Source organism: Rhinolophus sinicus, linkage group LG14, assembly GCF_036562045.2.
Source record: "Rhinolophus sinicus isolate RSC01 linkage group LG14, ASM3656204v1, whole genome shotgun sequence".
NCBI classification, from domain to species: Eukaryota; Metazoa; Chordata; class Mammalia; order Chiroptera; family Rhinolophidae; genus Rhinolophus; species Rhinolophus sinicus.
Window position 1 is genome coordinate 23,223,900 of NC_133763.1, and position 26,415 is coordinate 23,250,314.

General features: G+C 37.5%; 1 protein-coding gene across 1 annotated transcript; it reads right to left on the reverse strand.

The window, feature by feature from the left end:
* Window positions 1-17,858: 17,858 nt before the first annotated feature.
* On the reverse strand, window positions 17,859-25,200 carry MRPL15 (mitochondrial ribosomal protein L15). Its single transcript, XM_019711080.2, has 5 exons — window positions 25,019-25,200; window positions 23,987-24,141; window positions 22,391-22,556; window positions 19,619-19,742; window positions 17,859-19,120 (listed from the first exon to the last, which is right to left on the reverse strand). The coding sequence occupies exons 1-5, from the start codon at window positions 25,124-25,126 to the stop codon at window positions 18,783-18,785; spliced, it is 891 nt and encodes a 296-aa protein (XP_019566639.1). The 5' UTR covers window positions 25,127-25,200; the 3' UTR covers window positions 17,859-18,782.
* Window positions 25,201-26,415: the final 1,215 nt, after the last annotated feature.

A 26,415-nucleotide genomic window follows, 5' to 3' on the forward strand; every position in this document is an offset into this window, starting at 1 on the left:
ACTGTGGGGACAGAACCCCAAAAAGCAGTTTCCAGGCTCTCGGCCTCACATAGACAGGTGCTGGCTCAGGTAGTAAATGGCCATCAACTGTGATTGCATGGCCATCAGCTGTGGCTAGTTGGCCGTCAGCTGTAACCAGTGAGCCATTGGCCACTAATATAACTGCCATGGCTACGCTGGCAGAGAGAGTGGGGGGCTAGCAAGAAGATGGTGGCTGAGCTAGCAATAGTGGGTTGCAGTTAGCACGGCAGATTGCAGCTAGCAAGTAAGGTTGGTTGGCAGAGAGAACTGGACGGATAGTGTGGCTCCTGCTTCTTGTGTCTCCAACCCAGCCGCCAGCGAGAATATAATGGTATGACTCCCCTACCTATCGCTCCGTGGGTGTTCCTTTTTGGCCTCACCATATCCTGCGTTTTTATGTGGGGAGCGGGAACAGAGACCCCACATGACACCCTGCATGACATCCTAATTAACTTGAACCAAGATCAAACCAGAAATTCCCTGAGAGGTATTCACATTTGGTCACTAGGTGGCAGTCTTGCCTAAAATTAGACGGCTAGTTTTTTATTTACGTGTGTGTGTGTGTGTGTGTGTGTGTGTGTGTGTGTGTGTGTTGCAAGTTTGTATTTAAGAGAAGAGAATCATTTGAAACCCTTCAGAACTGGAAAGAGTCTCAGAGGTCATTGTTCATGTGGGGACAGAGCCCCAGGGAGTGGTTTCCAGGCTCTCGGCCTCACATAGAAAGGTGCTGGCTCAGGTAGCAGATGGTCATCACATCAGCTGTGACTAGTTGGCCAGGCTGTTACCAGTTAGCCATTACCCACTGATATAACTGCTGTAGCTAAGCTAGCAAGGTGGTGCAGTGGTGTAGCGTGGTGATGTGGCGTCCTGGCGTGACGTGGCGTGGTGGAGCGTGGATTTCGGATTGCAGAGAGGCGGATTGCCGCTAGCAAGTGAGGTTGGTAGGCAGAAATAAGTGGATGGCGGGTTGAGGATCGTGTGGCTCCTGCCTCCTGTGTCTCTAACCCAGCTGCCAGCGAGAATATGGTGGTATGACTCCCCTGTCTATGGCTCCGTGGATGTTCCTTTTTGGCCTCACCATATCCTGCATTCCAATGTGGGGAGCGGGACCAGGGACCCAGCCTGACACCCCGCATGACAGCTCATTACTTCTGTGGATCCCTCTAGTATGTCAAAGGAGAGGGCCAACATTTCACTCTCAATAGCTACAACATTCAGCTACCCAAGAGATTACTAGTTAAATGAGGAAAAAGGCACAGGCGCCAAGTCAGCTCAACATTTGAGAACTGATCTGAGCAAGCGTGGGTCAGGTGCTGCAAGAAACACACTTTGATTAAGCCCCTGCTTAGAAGAGCTCGGTCTGTGGCAACGTGTCCCAGGCAATCAGCTTGCACATAGGACAGTGAATACACACCCAGACACTGAAGCCACACCAAATTCTGATCTCAGAGACCAGTATGGAAGTGAGGAGGTTATAACAGCAGCTTCTTCAACTTCAAACAATATCCAGCAGCATCTAACACTTTATCTGGAATTCTTCCTTCTCAGTCTCCAGTCAATGCAATGAAATTAGGGAGATGCTAGAGATGACATTCACAAACGAGAAACAAGTGTCCAATAGAATGACTCCCGTTCTTGTACCAGGGAGTTAGTTTTATTCTAGTCAATGTGACTCGAGAGAGAAACTAGGCTCAGTACCAGCCTCACTGTATGACAGCCTGCTGGACTGAGCCTGGGCCAAGCTGAGGTGTAATTCTCATCTGCCATGACTCCTTGGGCAAGGCAGAGCAAACTCCTACCTCTCCCTTAGCAACTTCCTGTCCACAGAACAGGAATGATAATCCTGACCCACTTCCAGGACAGTTCCGACCTGTGGAGTTGTCCCTATCTTCACACCAGAGAAACAGTAAAGAGACCCACCTCCTCAAGAACTTCCCTGGACCAAAGTTGTTCCTCATGTTTAAGATAAACAATAATTTGTAACACCTGCTATTTATACATTTTTGGCTCTTGAGATCTGTGGTCTTGACTTATAAAATCATCTTTGAGTAGTGACTTGATGTTGCAATAACACAACAGAGAAGAGAAAGAACTATAAATCCCTGGTTGATATGAGAAGGCACTGCTAAGAAAGGTTTATGACTTATAGAAAGTATACAAGAAGAAGCATAGAATCTTTACACTAACAAACTGGATGTAATTTTATGGCAATGCATGTAATATGTCTACTATTCTCATTTTATTTTGAATGTATTCTACATTGAAAAAGGTCTTGGTTTAAAAATATTCTGAAAGCAAAAAAAAAAGAAATCTTTCACCACATGCACAACAAATTACTAAATCAGGAATCAACAAGGGACGTCAGCATCAACCTTACAGAAATAAAAAGGATTATAAAAGCACACTGAACAACTGTATGCCAACAAGTTAGATAATCTAGATGAAAGGGGTAAAGTGCTAGAAAGACACAAACTACGAAAATTGACTCAAGAGTAGCAGAAAATTTGAAAAGCTATCCAACAGTAAAGAGATTGAATTAATAATCAAAAAACATTTTACAAAAAAAGCAGAAGATCACATTGATTTCACTGGTCAATTCTACCAAACATTTAAAGAAGAATTAACACCAGTTCTTCACAAACTCTCCAAAAAGTAGAAGAAGAGTAAACACTTTCAAATTATTCTATTTGCCCAGTCTACACTAAAATAAACCAAATCAAGATATCACAAGAAAGCCTCAAATATATTTATAATTATACATGCAAAAATCATCAACAAAATAGCAAATCCAATCACAAATAAAAATGATTATATACCATGACCAAGTGGGATTTATTCCAAGCAAGAAAGGTTGGTTGAATATTTCTGAAAATCAGTGTAATACACCACATTAATAGAATAAATGACCAAAATCATGTGATCATCTCAAAGACACAGAAAAAGAATTTGACAAAATACAACACCAATTCATGATTAAAAAAAAAAAAAAAAAAAGGAATAGAGGGAATTTCCTCAACCTGATAAAATGCATCTATTAAAAACCCACAGCTAATTCCGGAAAAATGGCGGCGTGAGGTGAGCCTCTGTAAAGCTCCCCTGGAATTAACAAAAAATCGAACAACAAAAACTCCACAAAGGACTCCCTGCACAGCAGACAGGCAAGACGAAGAGGCCCACTACCGACTGAAATCACCTACAGGTGGGAGATTCGCGCTAGTGGGGGGAGGAGGAAAGGGAGAAGTGAGCAGAGACGGAGCCGCGCGGGCGCAGGACGCAGACCTAGCTCAGTGCGCGGAGCTCGCTGCTTCCCGGAACTACCGCAGCTGCGGGAGAGGGAAGAACTCGGACTGCTAGGGCTCCGCCAGGGCCCCACAGGGCTGAGGGGGCAGCATATAACACGGCTGAACCCAACGCTCACGGCAGAGACCTCGGAGAAAAGACTGAGGGAAAAAGGCTGAAAACGGTGGTTTAAGCCCGCACTGCCGAGCAGAGAACGGAGCCTTAGGCACTGAGACTAGCCGCCCCCTCCCTCCCCTCCCAGAGCTCGCCCCGCCCCCACCTGCCCGGTGCTAGAAGCGAAACAGTAGCAGTTTCAGATCAAAACAACAGAAAATTTGCTGTTTTGAGAACTGTGGACTGCAGACACAAATTCACAGCCCAACTAGTTCCAGCAAACGGGAAAGACCTGTGGAAGCAGGACCGGCTGTGGTGGTGGTCACCGCCATTGCTCTGGGCCACCTCTCACAACTCACCCCGCCCCTGACCCCACCTATCTGGGCGGATCCCTGCAGGAGTAAACAGAACTGCTGAAATATACGGGCTCTGAATCAGGAGCTGGAAGAGCTTTGGAACATCAAAAGCTCTCCGCATACCCACCGGGACACTGCGCCCTGTGACCTAGACGAACTATTAACAGAGGAGAAGCCCGTCTCCCAGGGAATCCCCCCATTGTGTGAGAAGTTGGAATAGTACAGAGAAAACATAGCACTACTGTGTGGGAAAAGAAAAATAAGTTGCAGTTGGAGAAATAATAAAACATTCTACCAACAAGTACTGGCAAACAAAAGAAAGACCTCTTCCTATCAACCTGTTGCAGAAGTCACTCCTGTAGATGTCTAGGAAGAGAAATAGTAAACCAGTAATCGCCATGAATAACCAAGGCAACAAGATAGCTCAGAAAGAAAGTGAAAAATCTCCAGAGAAGGCACTTAATGATACAGAAATATGTGACTTAAATGACAGAGAATTCAAGATTGCAGTTCTGAAAAAACTCAACGAGATACAAGAAAACACAGATAGGCAGTTTAATGAACTCAGAAACTCAATCAAAGAACAGCATGAGCATTTTACAAAAGAGATTGAAATCTTAAAAAAGAACCAAATAGAATTTCTGGAGATTAAGAACTCAATAGAAGAAATTAAGAATGAAATAACCAGCTTAGGTAGTAGAGTTGACCAGATGGAGGAAAGAATCAGTGACATCGAAGATAGAAACCTGGAAATGACACAAATAGAAGAAGAAAGAGACTTGAGACTTAAAAGAAATGAAAGAACTCTACAAGAACTTTCTGACTCCATCAGAAAGAGCAATATAAGAATAATGGGCATACCAGAAGGAGAAGAAAGAGAAGGGAACAGAGAATATATTCAAACAAATTGTCGATGAGAACTTCCCAAATTTGTGGACAGAACTGGACCCTCGAATCCAAGAAGCAAATAGAACACCTAGTTACCTCAATCCAAACAGGCCTTCTCCAAGGCACATTGTATTGAAGCTGTCTAAAATCAACGACAAAGAAAGAATCCTCAAGGCAGCCAGGGAAAAGAAGACGGTAACTTACAAAGGAAAGCCCATTAGATTATCATCAGATTTTTCAGCAGAAACTCTACAAGCCAGGAGGAGTGGAACCAAATATTCAAACTATTGAAAGAGAGAAACCATGAGCCAAGAATAATATATCCAGCAAAGATATCCTTTAGATATGAAGGAGGAATAAAGACCTTTCCAGACATACAGAAGCTGAGGAATTTTCTAATACACGACCTGCACTACAAGAAATACTAAAGGAGGCTATTCGACCACCATCAACAGGGACAATTTGTGGCAACCACAACTCAAAAAGGGGAGAGTAAAGGCCTGAACCGAATATGGGAATGGAGAAAGTAAGCGTGCTGAAGAAAATGGAATACTCTAAATATCAAACTTTCTTTTACATAAACTTAAGGGTAACCACTCAAAATAAATCCAGAATTGAAATATATACTGAAATAAAAGAAGAAACAGAGGAAACATCATAGAATACCACCACACAGAAATAATAGACAACAACAAAAAGGCAAAGAAACAATGGAGACACAGCCTTACCAGAAAACTAAAGATAGAATGACAGGAAATCCTCACATATCAATAATCACCCTAAATGTAAATGGACTGAACTCACCAATAAAAAGGCACAGAGTAGCAGATTGGATCAAAAACTAAACCCAACCATATGCTGTCTCCAAGAGACACATCTCAGCTACAAGGACAAGCATAGACTCAAAGTGAAAGGGTGGAAATTGACACTCCAAGCAAATGGTACCCAGAGAAAATCAGGTGTAGCCATAATGATATCAGATGAAACAGACTTCAAGGTGAAAAAGATAACAAGAGACAAAGATGGACATTTCATAATGGTGAAGGGACTGTACAACAAGAAGACATAACAGTCATCAATATTTATGCCCCCAATCAGGGAGCACCGAAATACACCAAGCAACTACTAACAGAACTAAAGGGAGAAATTGACCAAAACACAATTATACTAGGGGACTTAAATACATCATTGACAGCTATGGATAGATCATCCAAACAGAAAATAAATAACGAAATAGTAGCCCTAAATGACACATTAGATGAAATGGACATAATTGACATTTATAGAGCACTTCATCCTAAAACATCAGACTATACATTCTTTTCTAGTGTACATGGAACATTCTCAAGGATAGACCATATATTGGGACATAAAATCAGTCTCAACAAATTTAAGAAGATTGAAATCATACCATGCATATTCTCTGATCACAAGGCTTTGAAATTGGATACAACTGTAAAAAGAAAGCGGGAAAAAACACAAATACATGGAGATTAAATAACATACTTTTAAAGAAGGACTGGGTCAAAGAAGAAATTAGAGGAGAGATCAAAAGATACATAGAAACAAATGACAATGAAAATACATCCTACCAAAATTTTTGGGATGCAGCGAAAGCAGTTTTAAGAGGGAAATTTATCTCATTACAGGCCTATCTCAAGAAACAAGAAAACTCCCAAATAAATAACCTCATGTTACACCTTAAAGAACTAGAAAAAGAAGAACAAGTAAAACCCAAGGTCAGCAGAAGAAAGGAAATAACAAAAATTAGAGCAGAACTAAATGAAATAGAGAACAAAAAGACAATAGAAAAAATTAATATGACAAAGAGCTGGTTCTTTGAAAAGATTAACAAAATTGACAAACCCTTGGCTAGACTTACTAAGATAAAAGAGAAGACACTGATTAACAAAATCAGAAACGTAAAAGGGAAGTTATCACGGACACCACAGAAATACAAAGGATCATCCAAGAATACTATGAAGGATTATATGCCACCAAATTCAACAACCTAGAAGAAATGGACAAGTTCTTAGAAACATATAGCCTTCCAAGGCTGAACCATGAAGAACTGGAAAATCTAAACAGACCGATCACCAGTAACGAAATTGAATCAGTCATCCAAAACCTTCCCAAAAGCAAAAGTCCGGGACCAGATGGCTTCTACCAGTGAATTCTACCAAACTTTCAAAGAGGATCTAATACCAATTCTGCACAAACTCTTCCAAAAAATTGAAGAAGAGACAGTACTCCCTAACTCATTTTATGAGGCCAACATTACCCTGATACCAAAACCTGGTAAGGACAGCACAAAAAAAGAAAACTGCAGACCAATATCTCTAATGAATACCGATGCAAAAATCCTAAATAAAATTCTAGCAAATCGAATACAACAATGCATTAAAAAGATTATTCATCACGACCAAGTGGGGTTCATCCCGGGGCACAAGGATGGTTCAACATATAAATCCATCAATGTGATACATCACATAAACAAAATAAAGGACAAAAATCATATGATTATATCAATTGATGCAGAAAAAGCATTTGACAAGATACAACATCCATTTATGATTAAAACACTTAATAAAATGGGTATAGAAGGAAAATACCTTAACATAATAAAGGCCATATATGACAAGCCCTCTGCTAATCTCATAATTAATGGAGAAGAACTGAAGCCCTTTGCTCTACGTTCAGGAACACGACAGGGATGTCCCCTATCACCTCTGCTTTTCAACATAGTGTTGGAAGTCCTTGCCAGAGCAATCAGGCAAGAGAAAGAAATAAAAGGCATCCAAATTGGGAATGAAGAAGTTAAATTATCACTCTTTGCAGATGACATGATGCTATATATAGAAAACCCTAAAGACTCCACCAGAAAGCTATTAGAAACAATCAACGAATACAGTAAAGTTGCGGTACAAAATCAAAGTATAAAAGTCCATTGCCTTCCTATATACTAACAATGAAATCTCCGAAAAAGAAATACAAAAAACAGTTCCTCTTGCAATTACAGCAAAAAGAATAAAATACCTAGGAATAAACTTAACCAAGGATGTGAAAGACCTATATGCTGAAAACTATAAGACATTTTTGAAAGAAATTGAAGAAGACACAAAGAAATGGAAAGACATTCCGTGCTCATGGATTGGAAGAATCAACATAGTTAAAATGGCCATATTACCCAAAGCAATATACAGATTCAATGCAATCCCCATCAAAATCCCAATGGCATATTTTAAAGAAATAGAACAAAAATCATCAGATTTGTTTGGAACCACAAAAGACCCCGAATAGCCAAAGCAATCTTAAGAAAAAAGAACAATAATGGAGGTATCACACTTCCTGACTTTGGCTTGTACTACAGGGCTACAATAATCAAAACAGCATGGTATTGGCAGAAAAACAGACACATAGACCAATGGAATAGAATTGAGAACCCAGAAATAAAACCACATAAATATGGACAGATCATTTTTGACAAAGAAGCTAAAAACATACAATGGAGCAAAGACAGCCTCTTCAATAAATGGTGCTGGGAGAATTGGATAGCCACGTGCAAAAGAATGAAACTGGACTGCTATTTGTCACCATGTACCAAAGTTAATTCAAAATGGATCAAAGACTTAAGCATAAGACCTGACACAATAAACTGCATAGAAGAAAACATAGGTACTAAACTTATGGACCTTGGGTTCAAAGAGCATTTTATGAACTTGACTCCAAAGGCAAGGGAAGTAAAAGCTAAAATAAACCGAATGGGATTATATATATGAAACTTAAAAGCTTTGCACAGCAAAAGAAACCATTGACAAAATAAAGAGGCCACCAACTGAATGGGAGAAGATTTTTGCAAACAGTGCCTCCGATAAGGGGCTAGTATCCAGAATATACAAGGAACTCATGCAACTCAACAACAAAAAAACAAACAACCCAATTGAAAAATGGGCAGAGGACTTGAAGAGACATTTCTCCAAAGAGGACATACAAATGGCAAATAGACATATGAAAAAATGCTCAACATCACTAATCATCAGAGAAATGCAAATCAAAACCACAATGAGATATCACCTCACCCCAGTCAGAATGGCTATCATCAACAAGACAAATAATAACAAATGTTGGAGAGGCTGTGGAGAAAAAGGAACCCTCATACACTGTTGGTGGGAATGCAGACTGGTGCAGCCGTTATGGAAGGCAGTGTGGAGGTTCCTCAAAGAATTACGAATAGAATTGCCATATGACCCAGCAATCCTCTCCTGGGTATCTACCCAAAAATCTGAAAACATTTAGAGATAAAGACACGTGTGCTCCAATGTTCATTGCAGCTTTGTTTACGGTGGCCAAGACATGGAAACAACCAAAATGTCCTTCGATAGATGAATGGATAAAGAAGTTGTGGTATATATACACAATGGAATACTATTCAGCTGTAAGAAAAGATGATATAGGAACATTTGTGACAACATGGATGGATCTTGAGAGAGTAATGCTGAGCGAAACAAGTCAGACAGAAAAAGCAGAGAACCATGTGATTTCACTGATATGTGGTATATAAACCAAAAACAACAAAAGAACAAGACAAACAAATGAGAAACAGAAACTCATAGACACAGACAATAGTTTAGTGGTTGCCAGAGGGTAAGGGGGCGGGGGTGGGGGTGGGAGATGAGGGTAAGGGGGACCGAATATATGGTGATGGAAGGAGAATTGACTCTGGGTGATGAACACACAATGGGATTTATAGATGATGTAATACAGAATTGTACACCTGAAATCTATGTAATTTTACTAACAATTGTCACCCCAATAAATTTAATAAAATTAAAAAAAAAAAAAACCCACAGCTAACATCATTGTCAATAATGAAAGACTAAAGGCTTTACTTTTAAGATCAGGAATAAGGATGACTGAACTCCCCATTGCTGTTCAACACTGCACTGGAAGCTGTAGCAAAGACAATTAGACAGGAAGAGGAAATAAAAGGCATCCAGGTTATAAGGAGTAGGCACCATACCTATTCATAAATGACATGATCCGGTATATAGAAAACTCAAAAGAATCAACATCAACCAAAAAAAAAAAAAAAAAAAAAAAAAAAAATCAGAACTAATGAATAATTCAGCAAGCTTGCAAAATACAAGATCAATATACAAAGGCCAAGTGTAGTTCTACGCAGTACCAATAAATAATTCAAAAATGAAATTAAGAAAATAATTTAATTCACAATGGCATTAGAAATAAGATACTGAGGACTAAATTTAACAAAAAAGTGCAAAACTTGTACAAAATATCATTAAAAGAAATTAAAGTAGATCTAAATAAAAGACATCTCATGTTCATGGATTAGAAGACTTAATATTGCTAAGGTGGAAATATTTCCAAAATTGAGCTACAAATTGAATACAATTGTTATCAAAATCTAAGCTGTCTTGTTGAAGAAATTGATAAGCCAGTTTCAAATTCATATGGAAATGCAAGGGACTCAGAAGAGCCCAAACAATCTTGAAAAAGAACAAAGTTAGAATTGCTTGATTTCAAACCATACTACAAAACTACAGTAATCAAGACTGTGTGGTGTTAGCATGAAATGAGACATATAGCTCAATGGAATAGAATTGAGAGTCCAGAAATAAACCTTTGCATTTATGTTCAATTGATTTTTGATAAAGATGTCAAGACAATTCAATCAGAAAAAATATTCTCTTCAATGAATGTGGCTGGGAATACTGGATATCCACATGCAAAAGAATAAAGTTGGACTCTTATGTCACATATATTTTGCATTAGTATACAAACATTAACTCAGTAAATAAAATGCCTAAACGTAAAAACCAAAAGTATAAAACTCATAAAAGAAAACCTAGGAGTAAATCTTCATGACCTTGGATTAGGTCATTGTTAGATATGACACCAAACACAAAAAAAGAAGAAAAAATAGATAATTTGACTCGAAAATTAAAAACTTTTGTGCATCAAAGGACACTATCAAAAAAGTGAAAAGACAACCCACAGAATGAGAGAAAACATTTGCAAATCATATATCTAAAAAGGGTTTGTAACTTGAATATATAAAGAACTATTATACCTTAACAATAAAGACAAATACCCCAATTAAAAAATGGGCAAAGGACATGAATAGACGTTTCTCCAAAGATATATATATATATATATATATATATATATATATATATATATATATATATATATATATATATATATATATATATATATATATATATATATATATATATATATATATAGCAAATAAGCCAATGAAACTGATGATCAACATAATTAGGTATTAGGGAAATACAAATCAAAACCACAATGAGATACCATGTCACGCTCACTAGACAGGCTACAATAAAAATACAGACAAGAACAGTCTCGGCAAGGATACAGAAAAATTGGAACCCTGGTTCATAGCTTGTGGGAATGTAAAATAGTGCAGACACTCTGGACAACAGTCTGGCAATTCCTAAAAAAGTTAAATATAGGATTACCATTTGACCCAGTTATTCCACTGTTAGGTATATACCCAAGAGAAATTAAAACCTATGTCCACACAAAGACTTGTACAGGATGTTCACAGCAGCGTTGCTCATTATAGCCAAAAAGTAGAAACAACCTAAAAGTCCATCAACTGATGAATAAACAAATATTCCACACAATGGAATGTGCGGTGTTAGTATGGAATGACTAGCATACAAACGAATGAAGTCCTGATACATGCTAAACATGAATGATCTTTAAAATCACTATACTAAGTAAAAGAAGCCAGACACAGAAGGCACATACTGTATGAATACATTTATATTAAATATCCAGATTAAGTAAATCCAGAAACAGAACTCCAACTGGTGGTTGCCAGGGGCTAGAGAAAGGATGTAAAGCATATGAAAGATCACATATAATTTATTTAATTTCCAGAATGGGAAAAATCTATAGAGACAGGGAATGGATTAATGGTCTCCTCAGGATGGGTTAGGAAAAGAAGAATGGGTAGCGACTGCTAATGGGCACAAAGTTTCCTTTTGTGATGGTAGAAATGTTCCATAATTAGATTGTGGTGATTGTTGTACAACTCTGTAAACATACAAAAAACTATTGAATTATACACTGACAATCAGTGAATATTTATGATATGCAAATTTATCTTAATAAAGCTGTTTTTAAAAATAAAAAATATCCTAGAAAAGGTCAAATTTAAAACATAAGCACAAGAAATGATAATAAGAGAAACCAAGAAACTCATAGACACAGACAATAGTTTAGTGGTTACCAGAGGGTAAGGAGAGAGGAGGGTGGTAGATGAGGGTAAGGGGGATCCAATATATGGTGATGGAAAGCGAACTGACTCTGGATGGTGAACACACAATGGGATTTATAGATGATGTATTACAGAATTGTACACCTGAAATCAATGTAACTTTACTAACAATTGTCACCCCAATAAACTTTAAAAAAAAAAAGAGAACTTTTAGAAGCAAAATAGGAGAAAAGCTTTGTGACCTTGGATTAGGCAACGATATCTTAGATACAATACCAAAACCATGATCCATTCAAGAAAGAACTGATAAATTGGACACTATCAAAATTAAAAGCTCCTCTTCAAAAGGCACTGTTAATAAAATGAAGGCAAGCCCTAGACAGGCAGAATATACTTGCAAAAAAGTATCTGATAAAGGACTAGTATACAGTATATATATAAAAAACATTCAAAAGTCAATAAGAAAACAATCCAACTTAAAAATGTACAAAAAAGGGAAAATACTTTACCCAAGAAAATATATGAATGGGAAATAAGCACGTGCAAAGATGTTACGATCAGTAGGGAAATGCAAACTAAAACGGTAATGAGATAACACTGCACGCCTATTTTAATAGCTGAAACTGAAAAGATGGCCCACCAAGTGCTGGTAAGGACAAGGGGCTTCTGGAACTCTCAGATATTGTCGATGGAAATGTAAAATGGCACAACCATTTTAGAAAAGTTTGGTATCTGATCTTGGCATTTATCCACAAGAAAAGAAAGCATATGTCCATGTAAAGACTTTTACACAAATATTCATAGAAGTTTTCCTTGTAATAGACAAAAACTATAAATAATGCAAAGGCCATCAACAGATGAATAAATAAACAGATCATACTCCACTAAAACTGGAAACACCTGAAAAGATTGTAAAAGATGAACAAACTGTGGTACATTCATAAAGGAACACTCCTCAGCAATAAAAAGGAAAGAACTACCTGTAGAATCAACAACATAATTCAAATTAATTGTGCTAAAGTGAAGAAAGACAGACTCAAAATGCTACAAACTATGTAATTCCATCTCTAGGAAAGTCTGCAAAAAGCAAAACTACAAGGACAAAAGTCAGATCACTGGTTGCCAGATGCTAGGATCTGGGGGAAAGAGACTGACTACAAAGGGACAAGACGCAACTTTAGAAGTATTCATAACAAAGACAGAAATATTCTCTGTCTCTATTATGGTGGTGGTTGTACAGCTATATAAATTTGTCACAATTCTGCTATCCGTTGAAACACCTTCACTGAATGTAAATTATACCTCAATAAACCTGATCCTTTAGAAAAATAGGATATCAATGTTTATTGGAGAGACACAGGCCTTAGCCCGACCAGGGAAGAAGAGCACAGAATTGTCTTTACAATGGAATGGGGCTCCAGTGGAAAAGGTTTGTTTGCCAGGTAAATAAAGACAAAAGGGGAAGAATAGAGGAGAGGCAGGAGAGGGAAAGGCCGACTGAATGCACAAAGCTGTCAGGATATAAAAAAAGGAGAAATCTAAAGATAATGATACAACACATAGACAGCTCCTTACTGACTTAATTAGGAAGTAAGAATTCCTTTCTTGCAAAGGGATTTTACTGTGAATCTAGCCATACAAGAATTAGCAAGTTCATGGCTACTTTTATAATTTAGAGCAGTATACACTGCTAGGTTCTTCAATCAAAGCACACACAGAAAGCTTAGGCTTGGTAGATGATATACCAACCCCATTACATCACTGAAGGGCACACAGTCGGACTGTGTTTAACCTTCTCTGTACCAGAAAATGTACTTCAGTTTCCCTAGATGTAAAATGAAAATATATTTACCTCACAGATCAGTTGTGAGAACTTCTGGTTCTGGATCTAAGTTCACTGTGAATTATCAGAATAATCTTTGTAGAGTCAGAAGAAATCAAGAAATATTAGGTTTTACCTTGTGGTTTCTTATATCTTATAAATAAACTTTAATGCTACTAGTCTAAGTTTTATGTTGCTTTAAAAAAATACTTTCACTATTGAGAAGTAAAATTAAAAGGTTTTTGAAGATTGTTTTTTTGTTCATATTAGTGAGTTCTAGACCTGATGTTTCCACATCATTCTTTTAAACAATATATATTTAAAATGTATATATCAATATATGAGAAATTTAAAATACTTTGATCTTTAAAAATCTATGCTGTAAAATATATACAATAATCTTAACTGGTGAAAATGAAAACAATTAATTACACCTATATACAGAAAATCCAGAAGACCAGAGCATTACATCGCCCAAATCTTAAGTGATTAACTTTTTTCTTCCCTTTTGTAGTTTAGATTCTTTTCAATGTATAGAAATTTTAGAATCAGATTACATTAGTTACTTTAAAATTTTCCTCTCCACTCCAATACCTTTTCCAGACAGGTGGATTCCTTTTATAAGTTAATGGAAAGTGATAATTTTGCGGAGCAAATCAGTGATTTAAGCCACTAAAATTCAGCTTAATCCTCCTGGATTGGCGTCTAATTCCAACTACGCTGTCTCCTGAAAATGTACTTTCTCAGCAGGTCCTGCTAAAAGTAATAGTTTAGCATGCCTTTCTTTTTATCAATATTGACTACAGACTATATGAAAATCTTAAGGAAAAAGAAAATCTTGAGGAAAGGAAATAACATTTATAGAATAGTTACCACATAAACAGCACTATAAAAGATGCTTAATTGACATTTACAGACACACTTGGTATATGCCAGGCATTGTGGTTAAGTGCTTTACAAAAATTGACTTCTTTCAATTCTCATCACAACCATATATTTTAGGATCTATTATTATTCCCAAATTTCCAATGGTGAAACTGAGGCAGAGAGGTTAAATAATGTGCCAAGGTCACACAGCTAGTACCGGGATTCAATCTAGGTGGCTCTGCAAACTGGAGCTCTGTGCCTTTCCACAAATAAATTTGTATCATCCCCAACCACAGAACAAGGTATTATTCTCCCGATTTCACAGGTGAGACAACCGAGTACACAGTGGTTAAATAATATTCCCAAGGTCATTCAGCTGCTGTTGTAGCCTGGATAAAATCCAGGTTCATCCCGTGGAAGGCTGTGCTGAATCCATCATACTATGTCTCTAGCAAAGCATCTAAAGACACAGCCACTCTGGGATTTGTACTAACTTTAGAGAGCACACTTTATTCTCTGGCACAAACTGAGTTACATTGCTGTTATGTATTTTCTCTACTATTGTATATCCACTCCATTTTCCAAAGAATAGAGTAAAATTTAAAAAATTAAATGAACCCAGACTCAATAAACAGGAAATCCATAGTAATTATTTCTCAGGGTTAAAGAATATTTTTAAATGCCTATCAACTCAAGCTTTTCAGGTCTTGGACACAAACAGGCCATGCACAGGCTGAAGCCACATACAACGAAAGGACTTAAATCTAGACTGAAGGTTTCTTGCTTTTATATTTAATTTTCAAGTGATGTGAACTCAAGATAAAGCTGTCTGCAACTGCTCTCTCCCTTATTATCCTCACAAATGACCAACAGTATAGCAGCATCTTAGAGACGTGTTGTTACATAATTAAAATAATGTTGAGTCTCCCTGCTACATGGCAATTTAAGGATTGACTTTATAAAACAGAATGGATCGATTTTGTGGAACATGCCTGTTTGGGCTGAGAATTATCTGCACAATTATAATATTAAGACCAGGATACAGCTGTTTGTGACTAATCCCGTGCTCACTGAGTAAGTGCTATCAGAGCTTTCCACGTCACCAGACATCTGTTTCCTGTTTTCATTCTTCCCGTTATCAATCTATCCCAATTTCCTTACACCTGTAGGCCGCCTAAGACAGCCACAAGTAAGCAAGTCTGGTGTTGCCAGTCTCCTCTACCACCTTTAACTACTACTCTAGGTAGCTTAGTCATTCTACTTGAAGGGTGAGGGAGAGGCGAACCTCAGGGCCCTCAAAAGTACATTCTGAGACTGAAAGGCTGTTGCTCATGTAACCTACCTTATGTGACTAACTTCCTCCATCATTTCTGATTAAGAACTTTCCTGCTGAGGCCATACCAGTCCCTCACAAGGACAATTGTGAACTGAATCACAAAAGGAAAAAACTCCAGCAGCACTAGTAAGTTGAGGCAACAACTTACCTAATGTGATGCCCCCCACTCTGGCACACAAAAAATAGTATTTCAAGTTTGTTTCCATATTTCATGCCTGGATACAGAACAGGATGCATTCAAATTTAAGGAAGTTCATTTCTATGCAAATAGATTGAGGTCAAAGTTTCCTCAGTCCAAGGCAACATCTTATCATCACAGTATATTAGAACTTGAGAGTCACTTTACACAACTCTTGTATTACACAAAGATTGTCATTGCATTTTATATAGTTATACGAAGATTAAATGTCATGCATTTTATATAGTTAAAAAAGATGAAGTGACTTGTATAATGGATCTTATTTTAAATGGCTTAAGAATAAGGGTACAAAAGTTTAAATACCCTAATGGAAGATAGTCAGAAAAGTGTCTTTGAAATACATTAGATGTAATCAGCAAGTTCAGAACAGTGCAACACTCTATCCCTTTCTGATTGGAAAAAAAAAAGACCCCAAACTAACAGTGGTTTAGTTACCTCTAGGAAGTGGGTCAGGCAATAGCATGAAAATTTGGATTTTTTTACTTTTTACACTTCAATATTACATAATTTTAAAGCAAGCATGAACTACTTTTATAACGCTCAAGTTATTTTTCCAGTGGTGACTTTTAAAAAAGAAAATGAATTTTACTCCTGACTCTTAATGATTCGTTATAACCATCAATAAAAACATTTTCTTTGTACCTTGGAATTTTTCTTTGCAACCTATCATCTCTTCCTCCATACACTATATTCAAATACAATTTTTCAGTTACTTGACATAAGGAGCATAAGATGGTTTTCTTGTCAAAATGTTTAGAAATGGGAGGCACAAAAAAAAAAATGACTCTTCTTAGATGGTTTCTGGGACTCTGTCGTCACTCTCCTTCAAAAACATTTTTCTTACCAAAACTAATGAATTAACCAACATTAATGCAGCATTCCAGAATTGTTAAGCATAGAATTAAAGAATTCTGTACTTTTTCTGATGTTTGCTTATTGTAAGTAAATTAATCTCAGTGTTGAAGTTTGAGGAATGCCAAAATAGGTGTCAATTCCACCGCTCTTTATCCAACGTTATTTCCCTGCTGTTTATCCAACATAGCCACTCTGTTATTCACCCATCATAATAGAATGTTTAAGCTAAGAACATACGCTATCAAGTGAAGACCTCAGGCTCCCATGCAGAAGCGGACTGTATCCAAGTTCTGACCAATGGGATTTAAGCATAAGTTTTGTGTGGTAGCATCTAGGAATCTTCCTCAGGAAAAGCTGGCTCCTGGTTGAGCCCTACTAGATTACGAAGACGTGCATCTCCCTATAAGGACAGGTGAGCTGACCAGGGAGAAGCCAGGGACTCTGAGACTCGGTGGAACATAGCCAGCCTCAGCCCTAAACTCATATCTGCACTTCATCTGTAAGAAAAAAATAAACTTACCTCACTCAAGCCACTGTAATTTGGGGTTCCTATCAATGGAGCCAAAATTAATCTTAATACCCCAACTCTGTCACTTGGGGTCTCTGAAAAATAACGTTTTAAAATTTGTCCTGTCTTCTGTAATGCATAAGTGGCTATCATAGAAGAAGGTCCTAGTAGTGAGTCCTATAAGTTTTGGGTATTAAGAAATGGTTTAACAATAAGCCAAACTATATAATCCTAAGTAAAAATTGAAATATACTCTTGGTACATAAATTACTTTATACATTGAATCTCAGGTCATATATATAAGGTAAATAAGTTAACAAAACAAAATATCGCATCATTCAGGTTTTTAAATTTTTTTATTTTAAAAAAATACATAGCTGGAATCACTTTATTTCTACTGTGGAAAAATTATCATGAATTATTCAAGATTTAATTACATCAAGATAAATTGAGCCTTCTTACGGTTTACATACAACAGATCTTTGAAAAGCTAAGTAAGCTTACTAACTGCTGAATTTTTTACATTAATTTTCACAATTACCAATTGTTTTTATGGCTTATATACTCACTAAACAATTTTTTCAACATCACTTAAAATGACTGAAAGACAAATGTCTCCAATATATGAAATAAGTAAATGTATATTAGAATTAGAACACTTTCTTCAGGGGAAAAAAATGTTAATAGCTTAATAATAATTGTCTACACATCAGAGTTGAGAAAATGAACTCACCTGGAATTTTTGTTTCAATTTTAGAAAATATCGTACTACTTAGAAACCAGTCTTAAACCTTAAACTCACACCCCACATCTTTATCATCTCAAGTTGAAGGCTTACCATCTTAACACTGGGTAGCAGAGCCTCCTTGTGGCTACTGAAGAAGGGGGCACCAGCTCCCTAACAAGTGCACTAACCTTGACTGAACAGGCATACAAATCAACCCCATTCCACTTGCATATTCACTCTTATTTGCAACAATAAGACCCGGATGAAAAGATCATGAAAAAATTGACTAGAAATATTTTTAAAGTTATAATCTTCCTTTGGCAGACCACCAGGGAGTTTGTATCTTTGAGACAGAACCTATAGATTCAGTTCCTACAGATTTTAATTTTTAAATTTCTACAAAGGAGATGATTACATAGAAAACATCCAAAAACAAAATCTAGACAATTACAAATTAAGAAAATGCAATGAGATACATATGTTTCATTCCCTTTTCCAGTACTTGTTTACAACTTTGCTTTCTTGGAAGGGAATTCATGAGCTATAATACTTGAGGAGATTCTCATCTGTAGGTTTTAGGATTTTCTTATCTGCCATATTCACCACCCATCCAGGAGCAAGACCAAAGAAAATCTGCCTTGGATCCTTTCGAGTACTAAGCATTTTGAAGAGTTCATCTTTAGTGATATCAGGTAAAATATAACCATACTTCTTGGCGAGTTCAAGTCTTGCTTCAGGAAATTTGGCAGGATCCGCCAGGTAACCACGGTTCTTTGCATCAGTGTAATATGGGACCAGGGCTTCAGGTGGAAGCATTCGTTTTGGAATGGGTTGTCCCCGTAGAAAGAATGGAACAGGTTTGCATAGAATTTCTAAAACGCATTTTTAAATAAAAAAGGAAAGATGCAAATATTGGCTATGTAAATAATGATCATCTTTTAATAATGATTTTCTTTTCATTATTAATTTTTTAAATATTATCAAGATCAGAACTTAATTCCAAAAACCTTTTTTATTAAGTAGTCTTGTCTTAAGTAAGTAAGCGGAAACACTTCATTTTCAAAAGTTTGCTACTTGACAAAATTACTCCTGAGTTACTAAAAAATAATGAATTTCTTAAACATAAGTAACATCATATTTAAGTACTATGTTTAAAAACAGAAAACAAAACCTCTTTATGACATAATGGCTAAAGTATATTAAAAGAAGATGGAGCCCCAATAGCCAGACCAATAGAAGGAAATCCTGAAACAGAAAACCAAGATCTCCAAACTGCAAATCAAAGAACCATGAGGACTTTTAAAATCCTCATATGGCAGCCAGGATAAGACAAAGAGGAACAGAAGAAAATGACTACAGAACAAGCTTACCCAGACTTCTTGGATCATAGAAGGCTGTAGTAACAACACCACCATTTTTTTCAATTGCAGCAATGGCTAGTTCTGAAGCCAACTGTACTTCAATATTAACTTTCGCCTTAAAGGTGTCAGCACCCTGTAATATGTCAAAACGTCTGTAAGTAGATAGCTTGACTAAAAGTAAAGTAATTATGGCAAGTTTCCTTTTTACAGTGTTTTCTCCGCCAAAGTGTCTACAATGTAAGTCATTCCTCCTCTAAATACCTCTGCTTAGAGGTCCTATCAAACAACATCAAATTATTTTACATTTTCAGACCACCTTGTTTTACCAATCTTCATTCCCTATAAGCAGGGATGACTATATTTTCATTTAATGCATTTTGTAGACACCAATATAACCCCCAATCCCAGTACTTCATTAATTGTAGACTGCATAATCATAATAACAACTGTATGACAGAATTATTGCTAAACTATTATCATAGCTGGGGACACTGAAGCACAGAGAAGTTAAGTAATTTGCCCAAGATCACAAAGCTAGGATTCTAACCCAGGGAGTCTAGTCACAAGTGTCTGTGTTCTTAACCACATGATACCATGTGATATAGATAAGAACTTATCAATACTGTATTTCCCCGAAAATAAGACCTAGCCGGACCATCAGCTCTAATGCGTCTTTTGGAGCAAAAATTAATATAAGACCCGATCTTATATTACATAAGATGGGGTCTTGTATAAGACCCGGTCATGTATTATATTATATAAGACCAGGTATTATGTTATATTATATATTATGTTATATTACATAGGACCTGGTATTATATATTATGTCCAGTATTATATTATACACAGTATTATATTATACTATATTATATTATATCATACTGGGTCTTATATTAAAATAAGATTGGGTCTTATATTAAGTTTTGCTCCAAAAGATGCGTTAGAGCTGATGGTCTGGCTAGGTCTTATTTTTGGGGAAAAAAGGTAAGTAAACAAGAGGCCAAGAGATGGTTAAATAATATGAATGGGCTGAAACTGGCAAAAGAACAACAGATCTGACAATAATATCTGAACTTTGAAGAGGTTAGCCCTCTCTAGGGAAAAAGGCAGAAGACAACAACAGAAATTCACTTTGCATTCACTGCTGATTTTCTTATAGTCCCTAAACTGACCAAAAAAAAAAGTCTACCTTTCCCTAGATGGTCAACACTTAAAAAGTGCAGCACTGAACTTTAAAGATCTGGTTTTGATCCCTTTAGTTAGGATGTTATATATTTTACTCTAATTTCAAAACATATTCTGACAAAAATAAAAACATGGTGGCCTCATCATTCTTTTTGTGGTGCCAGAAACTTTTTGCTCTTTTGGTGTGGTTGAAACAAGCCGGCTCCCAATCAGATTCCTTTTCTTAATTATAAACTTTAACATATTTCAATAAATATTCCACTATTCCAACACACATTTTTTTGTCCATGATTCTGGTCTGCATCTGTATAATCAATGGAACCTTTAACTCAATAAAATAACCTCATTATATTACTTGTGATTTTTAATTACTATTCCATAATTGCTTAACCATTTCCCTATCCTTGGGCATTGGGGTTAGTTTCAGTATTTTCAGTTTTATATAAAGCATTTTTAGAAATGTCTTTATATCAGATAGGTTTCTTTGTTTTTCCTTTAGAACATATATTACCAAATTGGTAATTTTATGTTGAAAGCTCAAAACAGTTTTAATAGCCACTATTTATTACAAATCTGAAATCCAGAAAAGGTTAACCAGTTTACAAAGCTGTAAATGATGTGTAACTGTACTTACTCAACCACTGCTCTGGTGTAATTTTCAGGATTATTCCTGCTAGTTTAATAGACATGCATTAACAGCTGTTGGGATGTGCAGTTTACTAGCTAATGAGGTCATGGATTTTTTCCATGTTAATTTACATGTGTATTCCCTCATACACCCAAAGTAGACTCCTGAGGCTTACTCAGGTATTCGGTATTCTCTTTTCAAATCATTTTATTTGGAAAGCTTTTATCCATAAGGTTTACTTTTTCAAAGATATCTAAAAGGTTTTTCTATAAACACATGCTTCCCTCTAGTGGACACTAAGTTACTTACACAGCTGTATTATTCATATACAAGAAACAGGAATAGTTGATTTAACAATGTACGAGTTTATCTGTTTTTGAAATGCCTGGCCAATTTCTATAAACAGAAAACTTCTTTACTACAATTAGAATTGGGTTTGATTTATTCCTTTCCTCCATATTAACTGAGTGACTATCATGAGCCAATACTGAAAACATAGCAATGACTCAAAGCCCCTGCTCTCAAAAAACTTATTTAACAGTAAGGAAGACAATGAAAAATAAATGCATTACTTGGTAATAAATGTCAGGTGTTCATATATTCAAAGAAAAATACTTTGAGCAGGGTAAGGCAGGGGGTGGGATAGGGTGGGGTGGATGTGTGAGTACTCCTTTATAAAAGAATGTCAGAAAAAGATCTTCCTGATATGGTAACATTTGAACAGAGAACCAAAGGAAGCGAGGGAGCAAGCTGAATGGATACAGAGAGAAGAGCAATCCAGGACCAGAGAACAGAGGCCCTCAATGAGAATGCCAGCTTTCTAAAATCACAATTGAGTGTAACACAATCACTACTACATAATGGTTATGACACTGAAAAGGGATATATAAAATAAAGACGGCAACTGTTGATTATATAGAAATTAAATAGTCATCTATGTAACTCCAATAAATCTAATCCAGACTTACCTCCTCTACCAGCTGAACACCATAATCTCTTTTAAGTGGCTGGATGGTCACACCTCTCCCATTAACAAGCTGGGTTAAGTCGATAGGCTGAGTAGGATCAACTCGACCCAAATCAATAAGATACTGCAGTCTGTTAAGACTTAAAGGCTGATACTGGCGTCTGAAGCTACAAAACAAGAATATAACAGTTGAAAAACTCAGTCAAACTTAGCTTCCTATAAATTCTCCAAATCAACTCAACGCTTTGTCCTATGTTGTAGGGACAGAGTCCCAGAGAGCAGTTTCCAGGCTCTCGGCCTCAAGTGGAAAGGTGCTGGCTCGGTTATTAGATGGCCATTAGCTGTAACCAGTTGGCCATCAGCTGTTACCAGTTGGCCATTAGCCAATATTGCTTTGTATATAACTGCCGAGGCTATGCTAGCAAGTGCGGTTAGCAAGCACAGATTGCAGATGGCGCGGATCCTACTTCCTGTGTCTTGCCAGGCCACCAGCAAGACAGTGATACAGGAAGACCCATTGTTGGGGTATTGGAGGATGTTTGCTTCTTGTGTCTTGACTGGCCACCATCGAGAATATAGTGGTATGAACCCTGTACCTGTGGCTCCGTTGGTGTTCCTTTTCGGCCTCACCATATCCTGAGTTCCCCTGCGGGAAGCGGGAGCTAAGACCCTGCATTACGTATGTTTTCCTCCATCAATTTAGATGGTTTAACAAAATAGAACCTTCCTAAGTATAAAAAACATGTAATATTGCTTGTGTCATGCAGGGTGTCATGCGGGGACTCGGCTCCCGCTCCCCACATAAGAACGCAGGACATGGTGAGGCCAAAAAGGAACACCAACGGAGCCATAGATAGGGGAGTCATACCACTGTATTCTCGCTGGCAGCTAGGCTGGAGACACAGGAAGCAAATATCCACCAGTGCCCCAACAAGAGGTCTTCCTGCACCCTAGTCTCACTGGTGGCCAGGAGAGACACACACAGGAAGTAGGATCCAGACGATCTGCAATCCGCCATCTACTTTTCTGCCTGCCAACCCAGTACAGTCCCAGCAGTTATATCAGTGACTAATTGGCTAACTGGTTACAGCTGATGGACAATTAGCCACAGCTGATGGCCATCTACTACCGGAGCCAGCACCTTTCCACGTGAGGCTGAGAGCCTGGAAACTGCTCTCTGGGATTCTGTTCCCACAGCTTGATTTTTGGTAATGAAATAAAATCAGTACTTCCTTTGTTTTACTAAAGATAATTTGCCTTTCTAAAAATTTATTTCACTCTTTTACACAAATAATAAATTTGTGGAAAATTTACATTAATTACTGGGTGACTACAATGGAACAGATTTTTCTAGATATTATTGCTAAGCCTCTAAACAACCAGGAGAGCAGGCATTATTATCTCCATTTTGCGCGTCTTAGTGCAATGTCTGGGCTTTTTTTCCTACTAATCCAGGCTAAGTTTCATTACCAAAAATGGTTCAGGGAACAGCACAAATTGGCTTCAACGTGAACTTAAATTTCTACGAAGCTATTTTTTTTTTAGGTGATGCTCAGGAAAATTGGGGATTTTTACTTTAAAAAGCAAAGCATCTTACCTATGTCCTTCATTAAACCCATATTTGGGGATTCGGATGTAAAATGGAGTCTGGCCTCCCTCAAAGCCCAGTCTGGGCCGGGTTCCTCTCTGCCGTTCTCCTTTATGGCCTCTGCCACATTTTCTACCTCTTCTCCGACCTCTTGGGCGTCTTTCCTACAAAGAAGAGTTTTAGATCTACAGATGCATTTTTAAAAACTGTATTTTGCCTTTTCACTGTATATTTCTTTCATGTCACTCAGTCATCCAACCAACCAATACTAACACTACTAAGTGCCAAGCATGGTTCTAACTGCTGTAATGTCCACACACTCTAAATTAGTATCTTTGCCTCCAAAGATGTAATGTAGCTTATTCTTCTAATTAAAGTCCAAGTTGTGTTTCAAAGGCAAAGATCCAAGATGAAATGGGGATAAGGATTCTGGGACAAGCTGGCGCTGAAAAAAATCCTAGAATGAAACAAACACGACAAACAATGACACAGGATATTCAAGAAAACTTATTTTGTAATCACTTGTAAATATGTAATTATTACCTACATTATTTTTAAAATTGATTTATAAAGAAAATATTTTTCTTAATTTACTTCCTGTCACTTCAGGAAAGCAACAAATTGATTTTAAATTACAGATGTCAACACGTTTTATAGCTGTATTTAGTGATTTTCAGAAGAGATATCCAACGTAACAAATCAATTCAAATTTTTCCCATGAAGACAAAGACATATCAGAAAAGCACTTCATTTTAAATCCAAAATTTAATGAAAATCATTTTGCAGTTTCTGCGACTTCCCTGCAGTTTCTGCGTTCTCCCTCCCTAATTAACATAATTATGCTTTTAAGTGTAAACCTTAAGAATCAGGACCAGGTGGGAAGATTTTCTTCTGTGCAATTCAGGAGAACAAGGACTTGGCAACACTACGTTCATCCCAACACCCTTCGGGACCTGCGTCCCAGAGGACGACCCGCAGTAAAGGGCCGCTCTCATTGCCCCCGCCCCGCAGCGCTTCCTTGCTCCGCCACCAACCATTTACCGGTTTCCTGGAACCTGGATTCGGCTTTAAGTTGGCCAGACTCACACGGGGCAGGCCCCGGAGCAGGTCCAGAGGCCTGGCCCCACGACCTTTCAAGAGACCGGCCATGACCCGCAAGGACGAGAAGACCCGCCGCCGGCCGCCCTTAGCTACCGGGGAGCACACGTGGTCTCTGGACGCTGCTTTACGGCCGCGGCCCCGCCCCTGTCGTGTTGCGGCGGCCGCTGGGCCCTCTGCCCCGGGGCGGGGCGTGATCCTGGCGTTGGGGGGTGGATTTGGAAGGTTTTGCAAGTTTGTTCTGTGGGTGTTGCTTGCTCTGCCCTCTTTTATTTTTTTGTTTCTTTAGTTCTTTGGGCGTGTGATCATATTTTGAGAGTTTGTGCCTTAATGTGGGGCTCTTAACATGCAATGTTCTCTTTTGTCACGCACTGGAAACGCTGTACGTTAGAGAATCTGAGACGGTGTTGGGCCGCGTGGTCCTCCTGAGGCGGTGTCTTCTCGGAGCTCAACGTGGAACCGGGAGTAAACTGACGTGAGCGCTACATTATTAGCTTTAATCTTGGCTAATTACACGCGGTAAGATACGAAAATACTCAGTATGTGCGACTAGATACGGACAATTCTATTAATAAATATTTTGAAATAATAATATTTAGGGTCCAGCTATTAAAATGCCTGGTACCAACCTGTGAATAAGATTCAGACTGCATGCTCATCCGTGTTCGTCTATGCTTTGAGTCACTGAGATACTAACTTCACTTGTTATAATGATAGGAGCCATACTGAGCGCTTGGTAAGTGCCAGACGCTTTAAGTTAGTCTTAACTGGCTTTATGTAACTAAACCATTCATAGAGATAGATGCTATTACATTTTACTGACCGAGACAGTAAGAATTGGCAAAGTGGGTGGGGTAGCTTGACTAAGGTCTCACAACAAACGGCAGAGGCAGGATTCAAACTTACACTGTCCCCTATTATAAAAATATTTTTTATCATATAAAAATTGAATATCAGCAGCACAAAATGCCTAATATTTTTACTGTAAAAATGTTAGCTTCTGTGTTTTTGTCTTAAGTGAGTGTAAGATAGAAGACCATCTTTTTATTCTTTTTATTGTTCTTTTTATATTTCATTGTCTTCCTAGGGAGTTGTTCCTGCTGATTCCTATTAACATCACAAATAGTGAAAGTGAAAACAAATTTTTGGAGGGCAGCTACTTCTATGTTTAACTAAACCTTTTTGAAGTTATGTATAAAATTACTACAGAAGGAGGTTGCATTCATTCCTTTAAGCAATATTTATGAGCAAGACACTGAACTTGCTACTGAAAAATATACGTGGATGAAATCAAACAGGATCTTGCCTCCAGGTTGTTAAAAATCTACTAGGGGAGACTT

Coding starts and splice junctions, on each gene's coding strand:
- MRPL15 (XM_019711080.2), bottom strand. CDS start 25,126: ATGGCCGGTCTCTTGAAAGGTCGTGGGGCCAGGCCTCTGGACCTGCTC. Junction 22,557..23,986: donor GGGTTTAATGAAGGACATAG/GTAAGATGCTTT, acceptor CTTGTTTTGTAG/CTTCAGACGCCAGTATCAGC. Junction 19,743..22,390: donor GTGTTCAGCTGGTAGAGGAG/GTAAGTCTGGAT, acceptor GACATATTACAG/GGTGCTGACACCTTTAAGGC.